The 18,425-nt window shown below is 44.7% G+C and overlaps 1 protein-coding gene across 2 annotated transcripts in view; it reads left to right on the forward strand.

Moving 5' to 3' along the window:
• The window catches only part of LOC122394413 (cGMP-dependent protein kinase, isozyme 2 forms cD5/T2-like), a 30,353-nt gene that overhangs the window by 7,501 nt on the left and 4,427 nt on the right, over positions 1 to 18,425 (forward strand). The window contains exons 2-13 of one of the 2 annotated variants that reach the window (XM_043391282.1): positions 85 to 198; positions 638 to 743; positions 2,355 to 2,418; positions 4,075 to 4,152; positions 5,864 to 5,958; positions 6,807 to 6,953; positions 9,579 to 9,726; positions 11,135 to 11,298; positions 12,895 to 13,072; positions 13,505 to 13,634; positions 14,057 to 14,246; positions 17,810 to 17,881. In XM_043391282.1, the coding sequence (XP_043247217.1) occupies positions 85 to 198; positions 638 to 743; positions 2,355 to 2,418; positions 4,075 to 4,152; positions 5,864 to 5,958; positions 6,807 to 6,953; positions 9,579 to 9,726; positions 11,135 to 11,298; positions 12,895 to 13,072; positions 13,505 to 13,634; positions 14,057 to 14,246; positions 17,810 to 17,881 (1,486 nt within the window). Of the gene's footprint in view, positions 1 to 84; positions 199 to 637; positions 744 to 2,354; positions 2,419 to 4,074; positions 4,153 to 5,344; positions 5,563 to 5,863; positions 5,959 to 6,806; positions 6,954 to 9,578; positions 9,727 to 11,134; positions 11,299 to 12,894; positions 13,073 to 13,504; positions 13,635 to 14,056; positions 14,247 to 17,809; positions 17,882 to 18,425 lie in introns of those variants that run through there. The other variant, XM_043391283.1, reaches the window with a different exon arrangement.

Here is an 18,425-nt window from a genome sequence, read left to right on the forward strand (position 1 = left end):
TGCATTGACCTTCGAGTGTATTCCTCGCGACCTCTGAACCCTTCTGACCTACCTTTGCTGACCTTTGACCCGGTATTTTCACAGAGGGCCAAGTCGAGGTCTCCAAAGATGGGAGGACCCTCAGTCAGATGGGACCGGGGAAGGTGTTTGGAGAGCTGGCCATACTCTACAACTGCCAGAGGACGGCCACCATCAAAGGTCAGATTTGTGGCGTGGAACATGGGGTTGTGACCTTTATTGACTAGTAGCTTCCGATAAATGTTGGTTTTGTATCGTACAACATCGAATTGTGAGCCTTATTGACTAGGATCTTACATTAAAGATGAGATTTTTATCTTACAACATTGACTTGTGGCGCTTATCGACTATTAAAAGAATGGCTACCATTAAAAGCCACTAAAGGAATATCAGCGATATGATCATAATATCATTTAAATATATGTAATTTTGATATAAAAATATACTAATTACAATTTTTACGGTTACAGAAATCCCAATAAAAGACCCCATTTAAAATATGTGTAATTGTGTGCGTGCCTTTCTACGCTTGCATATTATGTGTACCTATTCCTGCCGCTCTCTGTATCTATCTTGTTTGTATATTCTCTCACATTACCCCCTCCCCCTCCCCCTACAGCGGCCACCGACTGCAAGCTGTTTGCCATCGAGCGGCAATGTTTCCAAACCATCATGATGAGAACTGGCCTTCAAAAGCAGGCAGAGTACACGGCCTTCCTGAAGAGGTGAGGCATTCGCTAAAGCTCGCTTTATATCGTGCTGTACCTTATAGTTCTCTCGAAGCGGGACTAGTTAAACAGCTGTCTTCAAGATCTGAGGCGGAAGTAAAAGCTTAGTTTATGAATTATGCCTTGTAAAGCTCTTTTAGTGAATATCAGATTGACATGATATGTAAAAATGCAAGTGTCAGTAAGGCCGTTCCGTCGCTCATTACATTGTAAAAAAAAAACACTTTAACTCCCTTAACTTTAACTTAAGGTAGGGAGTTAAAGTGTTTTTTTTTTTTACAACGTAATGAGCGACGGAACGGCCTTGCTGACACTTGCATTTTTACACATCTGTCAAATAATTATATTTGACATGATATGTGCTGTAGGTATATCAGGTCTGCTTTCCCTGTGCACTTCCTGAAGGAGTGAATGTACAGTCACTTCATACTGTATCAAGTTCATGTCGTGAAGCAAAGTCGTCCATCAAATGGATGACCACAATTCTATGTTGCAATTTGTTTTATTGCATGCTACCAATTTTGACTTGCCCCATTATATCCGGTTTTCTGAACAATGATGCTATTTCGTCCATCTATCCGTCTTCTTGTCCTCAGGATTAACCCTGATCCTGATCCTTGATCACCTATACTACTGCTGTGAGGCTGAAGATCTCACCGTCACAGCGGTAAGGGAGTAGCGCTCATCCCTCTAGCTATAGGGAGTAGCTATTCCGTTCAGCTCCTATAGGGACGCTGTCTCTGTGGGATGGCCTTTTGAGGCACCGAGTGTTCTCAGTGCTCTCCCATCGGACGATCCTCTCCCATCGGGACACACCTATCCCAGCGGGACGTTCTTGTCCCACCGGGACGTTCTTGTCCCATCGGACGCTCTTGTCCAACCGGGACGCTCTTGTCCCAGCGAAATGGGTTCAGCCGCTGCGGCGCACTAGCCGTTGGTCGAATATCTGCCAAATGTTTTCCAGCATTCTCTCATCTCTTGGTCCCCGTATTACCATAAAATGAAGAGTTCATTATCAACAAACCAAATCAGTTTTGATAAGTCTTGTTCTTCAAGTTTTACCCCTTAGCCATTTCATTTGTCACCACATGGTTGCTGCAATAAGTAAGAGCGTGTGGGCTATAATTTACGCCGACACTTTGGGCGACGTAGCATGATAACTAATATATATGTAAATACACAGATATATATATATATATATATATATATATATATATATATATATATATATATATATATATATATATATATATATATATATATATATATATATATATATATATATATATATATATATATATATATATATATAAATCTCAGTGACTTATCTGTCTCTGACTCCGCCTCCTCTGTCTCTGTCTCTGTCTGTCTGTCTGTCTGTCTGTCTGTCTGTCTGTCTGTCTCTGTCTCTGTCTCTGTCTCTCTCTCTCTCTCTCTCTGTCTCTCTCTCTCTCTCTCTCTCTCTCTCTCTCTCTCTCTCTCTCTCTCTCTCTCTCTCTCTCTCTCTCTCTCTCTCTCTCTCTCTCTCTCTCTCCCACCCCCTCTCTGTATCCTTACATGCTCTGGATGATAGCTAACATTTCAATTAACATGTTTTTGTTTTGGCAGCGTGCCAAGCTTCCAGAACCTGCCAGAAGAAACTGTCATCAAGCTGGCCGACGTTCTAGAAGAGGTAAGAAAAGCCGAGTCGGTGTTTCTCACAAAACTTTCAAGACAAGTAAAGTTAGATTTTTTAAAGACTATGCCTACTTACTTCTGTGTACCTACCGCAATGAATGCAACTACAGTAGATGAAGCCTGTCTTATCGCTTTAATTAACCCGCGAGTTGCTGGGGGGGGGGGGGGGGCGTTAAACGCCCCCACTTTTTTCGCCGGGCCATAGCATAAAAACGGCGCGCCGCAGGCGCGCCAAATTTTGGGTACCTGTAGGAAATTGATTGAAGTTTATTGTGACAAAGTTTCAAAAAAATCAGTCGGAAAATTTTTGAGATATCGAGGTTTTAGTGACGTCATGATTTCTGAGTTTTCGACCAAAAACGGCATATGTTCAAAAAATCATATAAAATCACAGAATAGACATATAGACATGCCGTAAATGCCATTAGACTGCCAATACCATGAAGAATCAAATGGCTATCTTCGATTATTGATTATCGTTCCGCATTTTCCAAAATCTTGAACTGAATCTTGGCAATTTCTCGTGACTACTTCACGACCATGATACATGAATATCTTAAATTGAACTTTTTTAGCCAAACACGTACACATATGATAAAATGAATGTCACCATCGTGTTCTACGCCCCAAATTACCCATAAAACATGTGTCACAGGCTGCGAATATCAGTTTTTATTTTCGGGGATATGCACCCGCCCGGTTGACCTGACCTTGACCCTGACCTATGCTTGACTGACCCCTGCATGGAGCTGACACTCTTGTAGGCCTTATATGATGGATTGTGCACCGTTTTGACAGAGTTTATGACGAGAGGCGCCCATTGCGAAGTCCTGAAGTCCATGCTACTGAAAGCCCGATTTCAGGTGTTTGACCTGACCTTGACCTGACCTGTGACCTCAAAATTCAACTTAAAAGTACTCATCTGAAGCGTCTCGTCGCGTTCTTTCGTTTGCCGCCTCGTGCGTTTCGCTGCGCCTATTGGTTCTCGAGTTATCGGCTGGGGGCGTTTAACGCCCCCCCCCCCCAGCAAACGGTGGGTGGCGAAATACCCCAGCAACTGCCGGGTTAAGTGTTTTAATGAAAAGCGAACGTGAAGCGTGAATGCCTTGAACAGCGTCCAGCTGAAAATATCATGTAGGTATAGTTTGTTTTTATGTTCGACTTTCACTGTAGGTATACCTCTTTTTGAACACTGCCGAGATTTGCTAGCGAGATTTGATGTCTCCTTATTTATTCGTTTATTTGCTCAATCGCCAACAGAGCAATATCCACTTATGGACAAAGTCATAGTCTAATGAGAGTAGTAAGGAGACGTGTTATCTGTTTCTGTCTAGTTGAGGTTTATATGCCATTGGGTCACAGTGCAAGGTTATTTCTATACCGCACTCCATTGAGATGCAAAGATAATAATTTGTTATCCTTGCACCCCTCTGAGCTGCGCAAGCAAAGATTAAGTCTCTAGGGTTCATGCAAAAAATCACTCGTGCAGAAAGATCGGGTAGGTATCTTTTCTTCGCGTGTTCCAGAAAACCTCGCTCCTTCTTCGCTCGTTTTTCTTTCAGTAACCCGCTTGGAAAAGCTATCCTTATCTTCCACTCGGAGCCATGAAGAATCCTCTGTATCTTGCTAACGTTGTTGTTGTTTTTTTCAGACGTACTACAGTCAGGGCGACTACATCATACGACAGGGAGCCCGCGGAGACACCTTCTACATCATCAGCCGGGGACGGGTCAGTAATCGGTGACGTCACTGTGATGTGTGTTTGTGGGACGTCAGTGGTATGCTCTGTGACGTCTTATGTGATGTCAAATACGGAACATTTGGAAATCGATACTATACCAACTACCAACGGAAACAATAGAATAATACCGAAAACCGAATCTAATTGTAAAACTAATGGAAATGCGAACTTTTTGCCAAGTACGGAGCATCTTATATATAACTGATGGTTCCTAATACCAACAAAATACCAAATGCATGAGGTTTGAAATACTAAATCCCAAGTTGGGATCGGTTTGGTATCGGTAAATTAAAAAGGTGGTATCCGATTGACATCACTTGTGACGTCATATATGATGTGGCGGTCCATGGTGATGGGATGTCAGTGATGTTTTATGTGACGTTGATATCAGCGATGTAATGCAAGGCGTCATAAATGATGTGACGTTATGAATGAGGTGATGTGATGTGGTGTGTGACTATATATGTATGTATTTACCTACATGTGTTGAGTTCGGAAATTATTACGGAGCGAGCGAAGCGAGCGGAGTCTCATACTGAATTAAGGGAAAATCCTGAGTATGAGCCCGGCCGTGGGGACGCTCTTCAAAAGCTAATATCTTAGGAACGGGACATCCGATTGACAAGCGGTCTTTTTTACTGAATGTCACTTGGACGTAAAAGTTCTGTGGTGTGATGGCCACCATGCGTTCTTGCCTACCACCGCACGTGGCGCGTGGTAAAGTTGGACATTTTTTAAGAACCCCCAAAATTGCAACCTCAATAACGGCACAACGGTTGGGCCGATTGAATTGAAACTCGGTACACAGTTAGGTCTCCATCAGATAATTCATCTGCATGTGTTAAGGTTGGGGTGCTACAGCACGTGCGCACGTGCAGGGGGCGCTCCCAGATCTCGAGAACGACTGGGCCGATTGCGCTCAAATTTGGTACACGGTTGGGGACCAGTTAGTAGGGTGCCGTGCAAAAGTCAGTTTGGACCCCGCTTGCACGTGCGCACGTGCAGTGTGCCTCTTCCAGATCTCGAGAACGGCTAGGCCGATTGCGCTGAAATTTGGCACATCGCTAAAGACCGGTTAGTAGGGTGCAGTGCACAAGTTAGTTGGAGGTACCCCCTCGCAATTTCGCACGTGCAAGGCCCATCCTCTCGCTTGCTCCGTTGGTCGCCCAAAAGGCGTTTTACTGGTTTCATATTGGCTTTGACTGTGGAGTGATTGGCAATGTAAAAACTAACGCGAGTAAATAGTAGTGACGCATGCTTGTAAAAAAAAAATGACTCGGGAGCAATAAATTACGTATCGCAAGGTACGAAGGACGAAAATACTTGCGGAAATGCTCAAACGTAAAATAACGTAAGCGAATGTACATACCTAAGGATAAAAATTAAAAGTACATACCGGTAAGAACCTGGTTTTACCTGACCAAATTTAACCTGTCACATGACCTACCTAACCCTATGTTATACATTTCTACATTCGTACGCTGTACCTTACGTACATTTGCGATAATTGTTTTGTCTTAAGTCCTGTTGATGATGCATTTTTGCCACACGAGCATCTTCGATACGTACTCGTACTTTTCTCTAAAACCCGTAAAATTTGCATCTCTCCCGCCCCGAATCACTATGATGCAATACAACCGGTCCCCGCTTCGCTGTGTCCATGACCTTCGATATGACCTTGACCCCTTGCTGACCCCAGGTCAACGTCACCATGAGGTCACCCGACTCGATGGAGGAAAAGCTGATCCGAACGCTCGGAAAAGGAGACTTCTTCGGCGAGAAAGCGCTCCAGGGGTTAGTGCTGCCACCTGCTGAGAGGGGCGGGAACTGTAGTTGGGCGGATTGTGCCGTGATGGCGCTACTTGAATGTGCTTGTATGAACTCGTATGCCGTCGTGTAAGCAACACGGCGCCCACGGTATACAAGATCATCCCTACCATCCCTACATGGCGACTATTCAATCCCAAAACTTCATGAATGCAGTGGCGGATCCAGGGGGGGGGGGGCAAAATGGGCATTTGCCCCCCCCCCAAACGGCATAATTATAACATTACGCCTATGGACGAGGCATGGAAAGAATCGATAAATTGTTATGGTTTGCCCCCCCCCCAAAAAAAAAAACTCTGAGCTGGATCCGCCTCTGCATGAATGAGAAATGCGTGTGTATTTGAGTTGTAACCTCGTTTGACTCCAAATGACCCTGCACCTCCGGTTTGTTTGTGGTTTGTTTGTTTGTTTGTTTGTTTGTTTGTTTGTTTGTTTGTTTGTTTGTTTGTTTGTTTGTTTGTCTCGTTGCGTCTGACCGGAGGTTAGACTTTTTGGTCTGACTGACCAGACCATTTCAGAGCGGAGGGGTGATAGGAATTAGGGGGAGACATTGGTACCCTGGTGACCCGGTGAGGCCTGAGCCCATGCAGTGGACAGGCTACCCAACCCCCCGACACTCACCACGTCCGGCTTCGGGCCTGCTCCTGAAGGACCTATCCGCATGGGATAGCGCTGCCCGTCCAGCCCGGAACAGGGGGTGGAGACGTGAAGGAAAATGATTTCACTGTCCTGCGGAACGGATGTGACAGTTCTCCCTTGACTTTTCCCGTGACGTGACCTCCTGTCTGACCTATCGTACGCCCTCCTGCCTTCAGTGAGGATATTCGCACTGCCAACATCGTGGCCGACGACCCCGACGGCGTGGCCTGTCTTGTCATCGATCACGACACGTTCGATCAGCTCATCAGCAGACTGGAGGAGGTCAAGAACCGATATGTTGACGAGAGTCAGCTCAGAAAACAGTGAGTGGCGGTGCTGACATCTAGCGGGGGTTTGGTGCTGACATCTGGCGAGGTATTGGGGAAACATTGGTGACTGGGGTGCTGACATCTAGTGGGGGATGGGGGAAACATTGGGTGAGTGATAGCGCTGACTTATGTGGGATGTATTTACGGCGAATAAGAACTCGTTTGAGCCTTATGATTTTCCAGACCCAGGTATTCAGAAGCTTATCACTATCTTACAGTGATGTATGTGTGTTTGCGGGAAGGGGGAGGGGGTAAATTTCGGTCGGCAATAGTTCAGGTTGACTTGCAAACTTCATTTGAAGTTGTGAAAAAGTAAGCGCTGTATTCGGGACAAGCATATTGTCAGCTGAATAATGAAGCCGGTAATTCAGATATAATGCCTTGAAAGATAAGGGGCTTTCCACTTTATATCCGGAAACAGTGGACTTTGAGTGTAGGTACCCCGGTGCTCTTCGGGGTTATTTTGCATGTTTTGTCCAAAAGTTGAATAGGTGGACAACCTTGGCGTCACCCATGAGTTAGTACCGATTTGTGGCACTTTGGCTGCTTAGTGTCAGTCGTAGCTTGAAATGCATGTCTGAAGTGAAATGTGTCTCGTAAGTCATTAAAATGCCCCGTTTGATATTTTAATTCAAAATGAAATGGGGTGTTAACGAAGTTCTTGTGTGGCATGGAATTCCCAGTCCTGTCTCAGGATAGTCTTTAGGAGAGTAAATCGCGACTTTCTGCAGCGCATGGCCTACCACTTGCCCTATCTTTCAGGAGTATACCGTTCTTTGACGAACCAGATACGAAGGAATCCGATCACAGGTTGATTTGATGCTATAGTATTGAGTACCACTAACCTCTTATAGTCTGGCAAACCCAAGAAAGAACGGAGCTAGAGCACCTTGGAGTTCTTTACACGTGCATTGGATAATGGAGATAATATAGGTACCTGTGTTTTAAGACTGTTGACTGAAAGAAATGAAAGAACTATCGGGCGTATAGGAAAGTGAATATACGGGCACGTGCATCAGTAACTGTTGCGCTTTGAATCCGTTCTTTTTTATGTTTGTCAGACTGAACTGTTGTGTCGTGAATTAACCAGGGGTGCGATAGCTTTAGATGTATGCCGTCATACAAAAAAAGATACCCAGTATCCATGTAACTGTCAGCTGAAGTCAGCAACATAATATCTGTTTCATAAACATCTAATCGCACCAGCTAATCGCACATAACAAACCACAGTTATAAATGTGTATTATTCGAATTTTGACTCGTAACATTTTTCAAAGTTCCCAAGATGAACACTTGCTATTTTCTTTCACGACGCATTCCCATTTACACTTGGGTACAACACTTTGGCATCATATTTTTTAGGGTGTGAAAGACCGTCTACCCAAATATGCTTGCCTAATATTTGATAGATGTTTCCTCTTTCTTTTTCGGATGCCGAGCATATACGTTTGCTGTACATACAATACAAGCTCGTGATAGGCACATTTTGTAACAGGCTACAAATTACAATACGATGCAGCTTTTGACACAGTAGTACCTACGACTAGCGGTAGCACTAGTAAACATGATTGCTTACGAATTTTATTACTCTGTGATGGTATTTGCATTTTATTATGATTTAATTTTTATTGCCACTAATTGCATCCACACGTAAGAAAAGCTGCTCCCCCTACAAGGGTTCACAATCATACACGAGTCATCATCTACCGAAGGGATGACCTCACCTTGTTTTTCTCTGCCTAGCGGAATGTTACTTCCGAACATATTCGTACATATCAATTAGTTTATTTGAGCAAATCCACAAATTTGACGTTACAAGATGGTCGACCACCTTGTTGATTTCGGGAAGGCGTATGTGGTTTATCCATAAGCTTATGCTCAGCTTTCAATACATTGTCATATAGACAAAACGTTACCACTTGTATTGATGTTTTATACCATGTTGTTGGACGCAGTTTTCAGGATTGTCTGACTAATGTGTGGTTAGTGTGTTGAAACCGCTTTATTTCTTACATACTTCTCTTACCCTTCGTCCTTTGAGTGTTACTTTAGTAAATCATTTTTCGTATGTTTCTCTTCTCTCAGAATTAACTGTTACTTTACCGACGTCATTCCCCACGAATTCCCAAAGGTCCCCACGAATTTCCTACTATTAACCCAATTATCCCCTATTAACCCCTCTGTTACTCCCTCAGAAGCAACCATATATTTCCCGACCTCACTACCCTCCAAGAAATCCTCTATATTCCCCCAATAACCCCCCCATAGCCCTACCATGACTCCCTCAGAATCAACCGCGAGTTTGCTGACGTCACTCCCTCATATTCCCCCAATAACCCCCAATAACCCCTCTATTACTCCCTCAGAATCAACCGCGAGTTTGCTGACGTCACTCCTATATATTCTCCCAATCCCCCTATTAACCCCTATTACTCCCTCAGAATCAACCGTGAGTTTGCGGACGTCACTCCCCCATATCCCCCCAATAACCCCTCTATTACTCCCTCAGAATCAACCGTGAGTTTGCTTGTGAGTTTGCTTGTGGGAGTATGGGAGAGTGACGTCACTCTCCCATACTCCCCCCAATAACCCCCAATAACCCCTCTATGACTCCCTCAGAATCAACCGCGAGTTTGCTGACGTCAAGCTCTCGGATCTGGCGGTGATTGCCACGCTCGGAGTCGGAGGGTTCGGACGGGTAGAGCTGGTTCAGATGGTACACGACAAGTCTAGGTCGTTTGCACTGAAACAGATGAAGAAAGCACAGGTGAGTGGAGGGTAGAAAAGGGGTAGAGGGGAGAGGGGGTGGAGGAGGCCATAGAGCGTTAGAGGAGGGGGCTAGACAGTGGTTTTAATCATAAGTTGGATTGGATATAAATGGAGTGAATACTGGATTGTATAATATGTTGTATAATGTGTTGGCCGTTGGGTTAGCTGGATTATTTGTCGGATAACCTGCAGTGGCGGCGGAAGCAGGGGGGCAAGGGGGGCAGCTGCACCCTAAAGCTATGGAAAGGGGCGCCTCGAAAATCTGTAGAGGAGGCAGGAAGTTAAGAGGTGCGGCAGCCATAAAGCTGAGCAGTGCGAGGCGACACCGTAACTGATAAAGGCACTTGTGACACGAAGAGGGTGGCAATGAAGTGGGAAAAGTATCTTTTGATATGCTGAAGAGTGGAGGGCATCCTTATCTGAAACAAAGGCAGATGCTGCCGACCCTGTCGAATATAATCTTGCCAGGCGATAAAGGCTAGGAGGGCGCAGCTACTCGAGAAGCGCGCCATGCGGAAGAGGGGCGCCTGCATGCGAAAGAGGGGCGCCTGTGTGTGGGACGAAAAAGAAACATTTGGAGACGTCTTTGAAGGCGATAGCCTCCGAACGCCAACACGAACATATGAGGGATTATAGCGTTGCAGGCTCCATGCGACAAAAAGGGGCGCCTGATGGCCGATATGCGAGAGGAAATTAGTTTGTGTAACATTTATCGGGGGCGGTTTGCCGTTTACAACATATGAATGTTAAGGGAGGTCCGAGATTGGGGCCTGTAAAATTGCACTGTCCGTATGGGCGGTTACACCCCTAGTGCTAGGGCGTATTTTGCATTTTTTTTACTGGGGAGATGATTATGACCAGGAATAGCACTCTGCAAACTTCTATGGGCGCCTGTATAGGGGCGAAACTGATTTTCCAGTGCAGGGACGGCCATCGGCATGGTAAGGGGCGCCCAGCGGGAAGGGGCGCTTCAATATCGTTTGCACCCCTATCCTTGAATACCTTCCGCCGCCACTGATAACCTGCTCGATGAGGTGGGTTATTAGTTTGATACTGGGCTGTGAATAATGGGTTGGATAGTAGGCTGGATAATGGTTCCGATAATAGGTTGGATAATGATTTGAATATGTGATGGATCATGAGTTTGGCAGTTAACGAGGCATGTGAAGTGGGCGCCTGGGTTGGAATGATGCAGGATTATTGCATTGTTTGTTATGTCGCAGTTAGGTCAATAAAAAATGATGTTTGATTAAAATTATCAGATTTTGCTATTTTCTCCGTAAAGATGACATGCTATACAAATTCTATTACTTTCAGACCCCCCTCGAAATTATCCGTTAAACATTTCCTCCCAACTCACCAAAAACATTAGCTCATCTCGGGGTTTGAACCCTCGCCTCCCTCAGATTGTGGAGACGCGTCAGCAGCAGCACATCATGTCCGAAAAGGAGATCATGGAAGAAGCCAACTGCGATTTCATCGTCAAGCTGTACAAGACGTTCAAGGACAGGAAGTACCTCTACATGTTGATGGAGTCGTGTATGGGAGGAGAACTGTGGACCATACTCAGGTGGGCAGTCACAGAGATGTGGACAACTGGGGTATTATACAAGCGATCTTACTCGCTTCGCGTCGCCATTGAGCCTTTGATTTGGGATCGATATTGCATGGACGGAGGGCTTTATACTTAATATTTACAGCTAGTTAATCCTATTCGCTGCCCAAGTGTATAAACTCTCCTCTCTCTCTCTCTCTCTCTCTCTCTCTCTCTCTCTCTCTCTCTCTCTCTCTCTCTCTCTCTCTCTCTCTCTCTCTCTCTCTCTCTCTCTCTCTCTCTCCTCTCTCTTTCTCTCTCTTTCTCTCTCTCTCTCTCTTTCTCCAGTCATTTTTACATGTCTGTTTTTTCCTTTTTAACCCGCGCCCTGCTGGGGGGGGTGTTTGAACACCCCCCTTGTGGTTTTTCGCGAATATCTCAAAAACGGCGGCGCGGAGCGCCGCCGTTTTATCATACATCAATTCTACACATGTTGTGAAAATTTCAGACCAAGGTCATTCAAGGTCAGGTCACCAGGGCACTTGAAGTGACCTCACCTCATAAAAAGTGTTAATGTCTGTCATAGCTACACCGAGTAACCGATCACTTTGAAACTTTCAGCGATTGATAAGAGCAATAGCATGTACAAAATGTATATCTCAGAATTTTGATATCGGTGACCTAAGGTCAGGTCAATTTTGCGACCTCCCCATTATAAGTCAATGGGAGAAAATTGAAATGCGCCTCTTTTGGACGAAAGACATTATGAACACTCCCAAACACCAAATTGCAATTGGTTTCGACACACTGAACATGAAAATGGTGTCCGTGACGCTTGTTTATGCCCTGAGGTCATCTTAGGTCACGAATGGTATCTAACAGTTTTTCGCAAATAACTTTTGATAGAGGCATGCTAGAGCGATGAAAACGCCTTATATGTGTTCAGCTCGACGATACGGATCGACTGATATGCAACATGACCCTTTCCGGTCAGGTCATGACCTTGACCTGAGGTCAAATTTTCAAGTTGACCTTTCAAGGTCAAGTTATAGTTCATTCGATGCGTCTTGACGAGAGGAACACGATGCCGGTGAAAGTAAGCTCGTACAAGGCTTGGGTCAAAAGTTATTGCAGAAAAACTGTTTCCGAAAAAATCGGCTATTTTTGCAGTTTTTGCCCCCTGCAGGCAAAACCGTTGACGTTAGGTCAAATCTGAGAGAATTATTCAGAAAGGGCGTTAATAGGGTTATCGAATGCGCTTTTCCGCGGCGCTGTAGCTCTATTGGTTCCCGAGTTATGCGTTGGCTTTTTGGAAATTTTCGACATTCGACCTGGAAATCGGCGAAATTTTGCCTTCAATGACCTCTGGTGACCTGACCTTTGACCTGACCAAAAAATTGACCGAAGTGATTTCGTCTTTATTTTTTACGCTCTTTCGAACGCCGCCTTCCGCGTATCGCTACGTGGCTCAGGAGCCGAGTTACAAGGGGGGGTGTTCAAACACCCCCCCCAGCAGGGCGTGGAAATCCAGGACCCCCAGCAGGGCGCGGGTTAACCTTTCTTGTGGAATCTTGACATTAGGAAGTCGTGTTTAGCCCTCTTTTTACCTCTATTTTGTATTACCTCCGTCAGGGACCGAGGCAACTTTGACGACGCCACAACACGCTTCTACACCGCCTGCGTAGTGGAGGCGTTCGACTATCTGCACGCACGAGGGATCATCTATCGCGATCTCAAACCCGAGAACCTGCTGCTCGACAACAGGGGCTATGTGAAACTGGTGGACTTTGGGTTCGCCAAAAAACTGCTGGTGAGGAGATGAGAACGGGAAGGAAAAGGGAAGAGAGAAGGAAGGAGAGGAGAGGAGAGCTAGGGGAGTTGCACATTACGAACGTGTGCCGGTGTCCCTTTTTGTCAATGTGTAGTCCTATCGCGGTTTAACTTGTGCCCCTTCTCTCTTCAGGTCTGCGTGAAGACGTGGACAAGTATATTGTTTAATAGGATGTGCCCCTCCCTCGTCAATATAGGACTTACTCTGGTTTAATAACGTGTGCCAAAGGTCGGTCGGAAGACTTGTAGTTCTGTGGTTTGATGACGTGTACCCCTTCCTCGTCAAACATGACCTTGTTGTGGTTTAATAACGTGTGCCCTCACAGGTCGGCCGGAAGACGTGGACGTTCTGCGGGTTAATGACGCGTGCCCCTCCCTCGTCATGACATGACCATGCCGTGTGCCCTCACAGGTCGGCCGGAAGACGTGGACTTTCTGTGGAACTCCGGAATATGTGGCGCCAGAGATTATCCTGAACAAGGGTCACGACATCTCAGCCGACTACTGGTCGCTGGGAGTACTGATGTTTGAACTACTCACTGGTAGGTGCACTAGCCAACTGGTACACGGACAAGGATAATACGCACTGGTTGCCGGGGTACCGATGTTTGAACTGCAATGCTGGTTTTTAGCTGCTAGCTTAGAGAACTAAACAATAAACTAATATAATGAAACTAATGAACTGGTATAATTGAACTCTTCACTGGGGTTACTCATCTTTGAAATGCTGATTAGCACGTGAACTAGCTACCTGGTACACCGACACTCGACAGCGATGGGAAACTAGCTGAGCCGCATTTCCTAACCTTCAGCCTTGCTGCGGATTGCATGCCGTAGCCACCCTCCCATCTCCCCTATATTTTTCTTCCCCCGGGAACGCCCCTATAGACCTCGACTTCCTTAGGAACTAACCTCCCTTCTTTTTCCCTTGAATGCCCCAACTAACCCCTTTATCTTCCCCCAGGAACGCCACCATTCACCGGACCCGACCCCATGAAAACCTACAACATCATCCTGAAGGGGATCGACGCCATTGAGTTTCCTCGCAACATCACCCGAACCGCCACCGTGCTCATCAAGAAACTGTGCAGAGACAACCCGGCCGAGCGACTGGGGTACCAGAAGGGCGGCATCCGGGACATCCAGAAACACAAGTAAGGAGGGGGCGACACATGAAGGGACTGGGGTACCAGAAGGGCGGGATTCGGAACATCCAGAAACACAAGTAAGCAGCGGGGCGACACATAGAGCGACTGGGGTACCAGAAGGGAGACATCAGGGACATCCAAAAACACAAGTAAGGAGCGGGGCGAGACATAGAGGCAGTGTCAGAAAAGTGGTTTGGGGATCTAAGTTCGCAGACTAAAATTTTGAAAAGGTCGCAGAACAAAGTTGGAACTTAGCTATGGTTCCAAAATTTTTAATGAAGCTACTGCATTATATTAGTTTCTTTTTAGCATAATGGGCAGAAATTGTTGAAATGCAGCACATATCAAAGTGAAACACCTGCACATGACCAACATGCAATGGTAATCATTAAGCAGGCACCTCACGAGATGCCAGATCTGTCTACGATAGCAATGTAGGTTGTAGGTTGTAGGTGTTAGGCTTGTAGGTTGTAGGCTAGTAGGTAAGGTTAGGTCAGGTTAGATTATGTTTCAGATCTGGCATCTCGTGAGACGCCTGCTTAATGAATCCCCATGCAATCTTGTATCTACTTAATAGGCAGGTAGCCTACATTGCCATTGCTCAAGTATAATGATGCATACCTATATAAATATTAATATTTCACATTTGCCTAATTTTAACAAGGGAAATCCAAAAACATATAACTAAATGCAAGAAAACAATCTTAACCCACCAGAAGGCTACTAATGTGAAAGCAGCTACCCTTGGATATCACTTTCTTAGCCTAGGTAGAAGTGAAGGTATAATCAAGAAAGGGAGAAGTTAAGACAAACTGAAACACATGGTTTATGTTAAGTATTACCATTACCTGAGCTTGTTACAAAAATAGACATGAACAATCCATCCCACCTCAGATTCCTTGAACGAAGATGGTCGAAGTCGAATGAGTCTCAGTATCTCAGCCTTTAAACAAAAATCATATTGTTGAGTATGAAAAAACGAGAAAAATTGCACATAAACATTTAGCTATTTAACTACCCCACGAAAACTCACGCAAATTGCGAGACTAACCCGGCGCAGTCGCGTAAAAGCGCGCGGAGACGCGCCAGACAGCGCTGCCTAGTCTGAGAATGTATTTATTTTTTAAAAAGTATTTGTTGCTAGTTAAGTTCATTACCGAATGACAAAAACGATTTTGATGTTCAATTTATTTTAATACAAAATTTAATGAATAATATGCAGCACAAAATAATGCCTTCGGTCGATTTATTACAAGTTAAGATATCTTACTGCCATGAGTTCGAGAAAAATAAAAAAAGTCATTTTTTTGTGTAATTCAGATGGGAAAAGGGCATCAAAAAGACAGTAACTGTTTATTTTGTTCATTTCAATATCATTCACAAAAATTTTGCCATAAATTCGTCCAAGTTCTCTTATGCCGGCACCAAAAAGGTGATACCTCAAAAGACGCTGTCACTTATTATCCCCATACGCATTTTTTTGCTCATTTTTACGAAACAAAAACTATTCTATAACTTTTTCCAATCAATTTCCATTCTAGCCATACCTTGTTTTGCAATGAATGATGTCTAGGTGTCTTAAACGATCCAAGTTAAGCTGACCTTAGCAGGCACGGAACGACCCCGCAGACTAACGTAAAATATGGGCATCACACGTTATGAAATTGCTAAATTTTGACATTTTTGAAAAGAAAAATCTTTTTTACATCTACTGATATCATTTTTTCATACTTTACTGCAATTGGGAACTTTTACCAGGGGATAGTCTGCCACCACGGAAACACCAAATATGTTCTGCGAGAACTCAGAAAAAGTTTGCGCCCGGTTGCGTTATGAAGGGAGCCGGGCGGGGAGCGAGCTTGTTGGTGCGGCGATGGCAGTGTTTTAGACGTCAAAAGGCCAAGGCTTATGACTCGTCTCCCGACTCGCGTGTTATTTTTGTGATTTGTTTGGTACCTTCGTTTGATTTGTGTGAGAATGTGATTTTAAAGGTAGGATAGGTTGTGCTGATATATGTATTCCAGTACCCATAATTTTCTGATAGCATTTAGGTACTACTCACTAGCTTGGTAAATGTGTCATTTCTCAGAACAGTGTACATCAACATGTAAATTAATCAAGCTGAGCTTTTCAGGTTTATCTCGCCTGACTACGTAAAGTTTGCATATCCATTTGGGGCATTGCCCATTTACTACTCACTAGCTTGGTAGTGTTGTTTCTCAGACCAGTGTACGTGTAAATTAATCAAGCTTTTCAGGTTTATCTCACCTGACTACGTTATTAACTTGAACTGCTGTTGCCTGTCAGTTAATTTTTTTAAGCATTCACTACTTTGTAGGCACTGCATGCTAATATGGATATGAAATCGAGCTTTTCAGGTTTATCTCACCTGATTACGTTAAGTTCGCATATCCATTGGGGCATTGCCCATTTCCAGCTCCTGCATGCTGTGTAGTCCTTCATTAATATCATACGTGTTGAACTAGATGTTAAAAGAGTGACAAAATTTTCAACATTTGTATTATAAAATACAGGATTAATTGTTAATGCACACACTGTGTGATCACAATTCACAGATCACCTGTTCATAACACATCACATTGATGGGCTTCAGGCTGCCGATCAAATACCAGTTATATCTATCAATCTAATACCAGTGAAAGTTTTGCCAACAGCTGTCAGCCGGTGAACCAAGAGTAGCAGGCGGTGCTGGTTCTTGGGAGTAGGTCAGTAGTTTGTACTGCATTCTATTCAGGAGTCCAGGTCTTCATTCAGTAGCCATGGAGACTGGAGAGAGATGACTTGATCTGCTGAAGAAGAAAAATCAGTCAAAATGGGTAGGCAGTTGGGTTTTTATTAAGTGACCCATTGTGAAATGCTCCATCAAGCCTGATAATGCTGACATAGATGGGTAGAGGTACTTTGTTGCACAGAAATCATCTGTTTAGGGAACGTTTGCTCACAGAACAAAAATTGCTTTTCTTTAGTCAAGACTTTTCGCAGAACAAATCTTCCGAGTTCAAGAAAACTTAGAAACGGGCCACTTTTCTGACACTGCATAGAGGACTGGGATACAATAAAAAAGATGTCAGGGACATGCATAAACATGGTAACTAAGTAGAGGGGGTGAGAAAGGGATGTACAAAAACACTAGTAAGAGTGTTAATGATGAACTCAACTTAAGGTGGTTCTCAAATCGTCACCATATATCACTGTTGTACTCAATTCGCGTCTAGTTGCCGCCATCTCCAGTAGATGTCACTGCTGCGCTCTGTTACCGTTTAGTTCCCGTCCTCACCAATATTAGCCGTGTGTACATAGAGATTGTTGCAAGCTTATAGATCCGCCCGATCATATTGCAAAAGATGTCAATGTTATTTTACAATTTACAAAATGATCCCCTCGAAATATGCAAAGATCACTGGATCGAAATTATCGCAAAATAAATGAGCTAGAACCTCGTCAAAAATGCTATGTAGGTATACGCGACTATTGTCACAGCCGCGTTGTGTTTCGCTTAGTTCCCGCCCTCACCTATAGATGGCACTGATGTCTGTGTGTTTTTACAGGTGGTTCGACGGCTTCAACTGGGAAGGTCTGATCGGACGGACCCTGACACCCCCCATCATCCCGCACATCAGGTATGACCGTCTATGATCAGTTATATGTGTTTATATGCAGGGTGTTTCACTGTCAAATGTATGCCGCGCCGCCACCCATTGTCAGGTGACCAGGAGTGTCCCCTTCCTCTATCCCAGCTACACACAGAACCTTACTTTAGCATGTATGTTAGTATGTATGTGTTACGGGCCATATGCTAACTTGGGCAGTATGCAAACTACCCGGGCAGTATGCAAACTACCCAACAGCCCGGGCAGTATGCATACCGCCCGGGTAGTATGCATACTACCCGACCCCTTGGGCAGTATGCATACCGCCCAAAAGTTTGGGCAGTTTGCATACTGCCCGCTTTTTGTTTTGAAGTTGTGTATTCCATGTCCATTTTAACCCGCGCCCTGCTGGGGGGGGGGGGGGGTTTGAACACCCCCCCTTGCGGTTTTTTCGCGAATATTTCAAAAACGGCGCGCGCCGCCGTTTTTGGTACACCTTATCATACATCAATTCTACACATGTTGTGAAAATTTCAGACCAAGGTCATTCAAGGTCAGGTCACCAGGTCACTTG

The sequence above is a fragment of the Amphibalanus amphitrite genome, unplaced genomic scaffold, assembly GCF_019059575.1.
Source record: "Amphibalanus amphitrite isolate SeventyFive unplaced genomic scaffold, NRLGWU_Aamphi_draft 000590F_arrow, whole genome shotgun sequence".
Classification (NCBI taxonomy): Eukaryota; Metazoa; Arthropoda; class Thecostraca; order Balanomorpha; family Balanidae; genus Amphibalanus; species Amphibalanus amphitrite.